We start from the raw sequence: 5,000 nt of genomic DNA on the forward strand, positions 1-5,000 counted from the left end.
TTGTTTTTTTGTTTCGGTTTTTCAGATGGACGAAACACCAGTACGCATCATCTACCTTGTAGGCTTCGGCATTTCCACATTGGCGTTGATTCTGGCACTGGCCATTTTTCTTTACTTCAGGTGAGCCTTACTTTTTCTTTCTTTTTTTTTTTTTATAGAGTTTGTTGGCTTGTCTGTTGAAGGTTTGTTTGTATGTTTGCTGAGAGTGTGTTTGTTTGCGTTGTTGTTGAGTGTTTCTGTGATTTTGAGTGTCTGTGTGTTTGTTGAGAGTTAATGCGTTTAGTTGTTGAGGGTTGTATGTTTGTTGAGGGTTAGTTTGTTGAGGATTTGTATGATTGTTTAGGGTTAGTTTGTTGAGGGTTTGTATGATTGTTATGGGTTATGATTTTTTTTTTCTTCCAATTTTGTCAAGGTGGACACATTTTCATCATGTGTAGCAGTGCAGTTTTATAACATATAATAGAGCTTATGCCTAGCATCGGCACAGATGGGTTAGTTTGTTGAGGGTTTGTATGATTGTTATGGGTTAGTTTGTTGAGGGTTTGTAGGATTGTTAAGGGTTAGTTTGTTGAGGGTTTGTATGATTGTATGGGTTGGTTTGTTGAGGGTTTATATGATTACTATGGGTTCGTTTGCTGAGGGTTTGTATGATTGTTAAGGGTTAGTCTGTTGAGGATGTGTATGATTATAATGGGTTAGTTTGTTAAGGGTTTGTTTGATTGTTAAGAGTCAGTTTATTGAGAGTTTGTATGATTGTTATGGGTCAGTTTGTTGAGGGTTTGTATGATTGTTAAGGGTTAGTTTGTTGAGGATGTGTATGATTGTTATGGGTCAGTTTGTTGAGGGTTTGTATGATTGTTATGGGTTAGTTTGTTGAGGGTTTGTATGATTGTTATGGGTTAGTTTGTTGAGGGTTTGCATGATTGTTATGGGTTAGTTTGTTGAGGATTTGTATGATTGTTAAGGGTTGGTTGAGGATTTGTATGATTGTTGAGGGTTAGTTTTTTTGAGGATTTGTATGATTGTTAAGGGCTAGTTTTTTTGAGGATTTGTATTATTGTTAAGGGTCAGTTTGTTGAGGATTTGTGTGTTTGGCGGGAGTTTGTGTCTGTCGAGGCTTTGTGTGTTTGTCGAGGGTTCATGTGTTTATTGAGGGTTTGTATGTGTTTGAGGGTTGGTTGATTTGTTGAGGGTTTATGTGTTTGTTGCGGGTTGGTTTGTTGTTTGAAGATTTATGCGTTTGTAAAGAGTTCGTGTGTTCGTTGAGGGTTTTTGCATTTTGTTGAGGGATGTTTGTTCGTGAGAGTTTGTGTGTGTGTGTGTGTGTGTGTGTGTGTGTGTGTGTGTGTGTGTGTGTGTGTGTGTGTGTGTGTGTGTGTGTGTGTGTGTGTGTGTGTGTGTGTGTGTGTGTGTGTATCGGTGTGTGGGTGTGTGGGTGTAAGGTGGCACAAGAAGTGAATGGGTTGCGTAGGACTTTTTGTGTTTAGTTAGCATGTTGTTCATGTTTTTATTGGTTTTGTTGTTGTTGTTGTTGTTGTTTGTCTGTTATCTTTTTTTGTTGTTGCTGTGGGTTTTTTTATTTCTCGTCAGGCAAGTTTAATTGCTCTCGTTTGATAATTTCACCCTCCATTTTCAACCTCCGACATAGTTCTTTTATTATTTTTTTTAGTTTTTCTTTCTTCTTCTTTTTTTTTTTTTTTTTTTTTTCATTCTGAATTACCACTGTCTTTTTGTCGGTGTTGGTTCCTTGTCTTTTTTCTGTATTTTCCTTTCAGCCTCTTTCAGTGGAATGTGTTTTTGTTGTGTTTGCGTTTGGCTGATATCAGTTTCTCTTCTATGTTTATTGTCAACACTAGCAGGGTTTTCTAACTTGTTGAACTTTCGCGTGCCTAGTTAGTATATATTAGTTTCTTTTCTTTTTTTTTCTTTGTTTTAATTTAGTTTCCCTTTTTTGTGTGTGTGTTTGCAATTTTTACTTTGCGCGTCACTGTACTTTCGGTTTTTTTGTTGTTGTTTTTCTGTCAGTTTTCTGTTTGTAGTTTGCATGGAATTCTTGTTCTCGCCAACAGTCTAAACGAAGGACGTTTTTTATTTGTATAATTTGTTGTGTTTTTTTTTAATCTTTTTTTTTTTGGGGGGGGGGGGGGCGAGGGGGGCGGGCGAGGGGGGGGTCTCTGTTTGTGAGGATTTAGTGTTTTGACATTTCACATGACAAAACAAGTGCCACCTGCTTTTTCATTTATTAATATTTCTTTGTTATTTCGTTTCATCATCTGTTTACCATTACTCTAACGCCGCTTATTCCACGCACAGTCACCCTTGGGTGATCATTCGGTTGGAGCTCTAGCGTCAGCAGCCTGCAGGAAATGATGAATACCAGGCCGCCATCAGGCCACACGTTAGAGATGATCTTGCCCCTCTGCTGTGAGAGTGTTCAGTGCTGCCTCTTTTATTTCTGACAACACACACACACACACATACACATACACACACACACACACACACACACACACACACACACACACACACACACACACACACACACACGCACACACACACACACACACTCATATACATGCATGTAGTTATATACACAATCATATACAAGCACAGCTAGCGCAAAGGAAGTGGACCTGCCACAACTGAACTTATTACTGAGTGGAAAAGGTGAGTTTTAAGACGAGATTTAAAAGATGCAAGGTACTCAGAATGACGGAGGTAATCGGGGAGCGTGTTCCAAAGAGAGAAAAGAAAAGAAGAAAAAAGATACATGGCAGAAAAGAGCAAGCGGAGAAATAAAGAGTTCACGAGGCCGGGGGCGGATTTGGAAATCCAATGCCTTCGCAAATGCAGGATACAATGCAGTCTCTTTTATAGAGAAACTGGTAGAGAGTGGAGTGAGAGAGAGAGAGAGAGAGAGAGAGAGAGAGAGAGAGAGAAGGAAAGAGTGTGTACTAGAAAGTACAGAGAGGATGGAGATAGAGAGGTAGAGAGAGATAGACAGAGAGGAAGAGAGAGAGAGAGACAGACAGACAGACAGAGAGACAGAGACAGACAGACAGACAGAGAGACAGAGAGAGAGAGAGAGAGCGAGAAGGCAGACAGAAGGTGCGCAGAGAGACAGAGAGTATGAGATAACAAAGAGAGGGGATAGAGAGAAAAAGGGAAATGAGAGATAGAGAGAAGGGTGGAGATGATGGGAAATAAAGTGGTAAAGGGGGGGGGGGGGGAGAAAATCAACACAGAGAACAAGCATTACATTACAACATTCAAAAGACACACGAACAAATACCAACTTCACAGCACAGAATATAGGACTGGAAACAAAACAGAAACGTACGCAATAGCACTGAAGCAATTAACTCTCTCCATACGAACGGCGAAAGAGACGATGTTAACAGCGTTTCACCCCAATCACCATCATCAAAATATTGCAAGAGGAAGGCTGATATACTGAAGAGGTGAATGTTGACAAAGAATACCACAATTATTACGACGGAAGCTAAAGGTTGGGTCATTCAGACACCCACTGGAAATCCGAGAGGTCTGTATAGAGGAGAAGAGAGGACTGGCCGTACTGAGTGAGTTAAATCAATTTTGAATACTGTGATTTTTTTGGTCATTATTATTATTATTATTATTATTAATATTTTATTATTAACATATACAGAAGAAAAACAAACAAACAAACAAACAAATAAGTGAATAGAAAAAAGACACATAACCATACAAACAATGAATGCACATCGAAGACTGTGGACCCATTTTGAATACTGTTGATATAATTATTTCCAGTAGACACTGAAATACCACCGGCAAATACAAGAACATGAATGTATCTATTGAATGATGAGGTAAAGTAGAGAGAAAGGGTCATGAGAGAGAGAGAGAGAGAGGAAGAGAGACAGACAGAGAAAGAGAGAGAGAGAGAGCGATGGAGAGAAAGGGTGAGAGAAAGAGAGAGAAAGAAAGACAGAGAAAGAGAGAGAGAAAGAGAGAGCGAGAGAGATAGAAAGAGAGACAGACGGACAGACAGACAGAGCAACAATCTCGAACAAACAATAACCAAACAGGCACAACAAATTACAATGATTTCAAAGCCAACGCGAAAGGAAAGAAGGGGATTAAAAAAAAAAAAAAAAATGGCGCTTGCGGGTTTGGGTTTACAAGCTTCAGCAGCTCAGAGAACAGAGGAATGGCGGAAAGGGGGAAGGGGCGGGGGAGAAAGAGACTAGGGGTGATAATAGCTGGAAGGGTTTAACAAACCATTTCCTCTCTCCAGTTGATGAAAACAAGCATAAAGCAGCAAGAGAGACGTAGAGGCTTTAATGGGCGAAAATGCCCAACAACAACAACAACAACATCTTTATTGAGAGTAACGAAAATACTAGAATACAAAAAAAGATATGAATTTTTTGTGTGAAAATCTTGAATATTAGTTTCATCAGCACAAACCTCTCAAGAAAAAAACAAAACAAAAAAAAACAAGAGAGGCAAGGCCTTCAAGACTCACTTGTGATACACTTATAAATAAAAAAACCTAATCGTTAAAATGTGTTTTGTATTTGTTATTATAAAGCCTCGCGTGTAAACAAAAAAAAAAAAAAAAAAAAAAAAAAAAGTCCTAAGAAGATTCGAACCCCGCGTGTTCGGGTGAGAAGAAACTGCCTTATCCATTACACTATCGTGGCTCCTTAACTGACGTTCTAAAATTTAATATTTGAACATACTTTTTTTTTAAAGGGCGATAAATCGATTGCGGTATTCGCAGTGAGAACGCTGTTTACATCATATTATTCTGGTGTATCTTGGGCATTCAAAAAATCTTTAAGGGCAGTAAAAAAAATTCTTTTTAATGGACTCTTTTCCCTCACCCATGCCATTGGTGAGTTAATGGTTGAGGTGTTGGGGAGGCGGGCCTGTACATAGATATATGTAAGTGAGGCGAAGTTCATTGTTGTTGTTGTTGTTTGTTTTGTTTTGTTTTCTCTGCGTGACGT

General features: G+C 38.9%; 1 protein-coding gene across 1 annotated transcript in view; it reads left to right on the plus strand.

Moving 5' to 3' along the window:
• The window catches only part of LOC143278154 (corticotropin-releasing factor receptor 2-like), a 217,349-nt gene that overhangs the window by 156,572 nt on the left and 55,777 nt on the right, over positions 1 to 5,000 (plus strand). Inside the window, exon 4 of the mRNA XM_076583199.1 lies at positions 26 to 120. Coding sequence (XP_076439314.1) covers positions 26 to 120 — 95 coding nt within the window. The remainder of the gene's footprint in view (positions 1 to 25; positions 121 to 5,000) is intronic.

This window comes from Babylonia areolata, chromosome 2, assembly GCF_041734735.1.
Source record: "Babylonia areolata isolate BAREFJ2019XMU chromosome 2, ASM4173473v1, whole genome shotgun sequence".
NCBI lineage: Eukaryota > Metazoa > Mollusca > Gastropoda > Neogastropoda > Buccinidae > Babylonia > Babylonia areolata.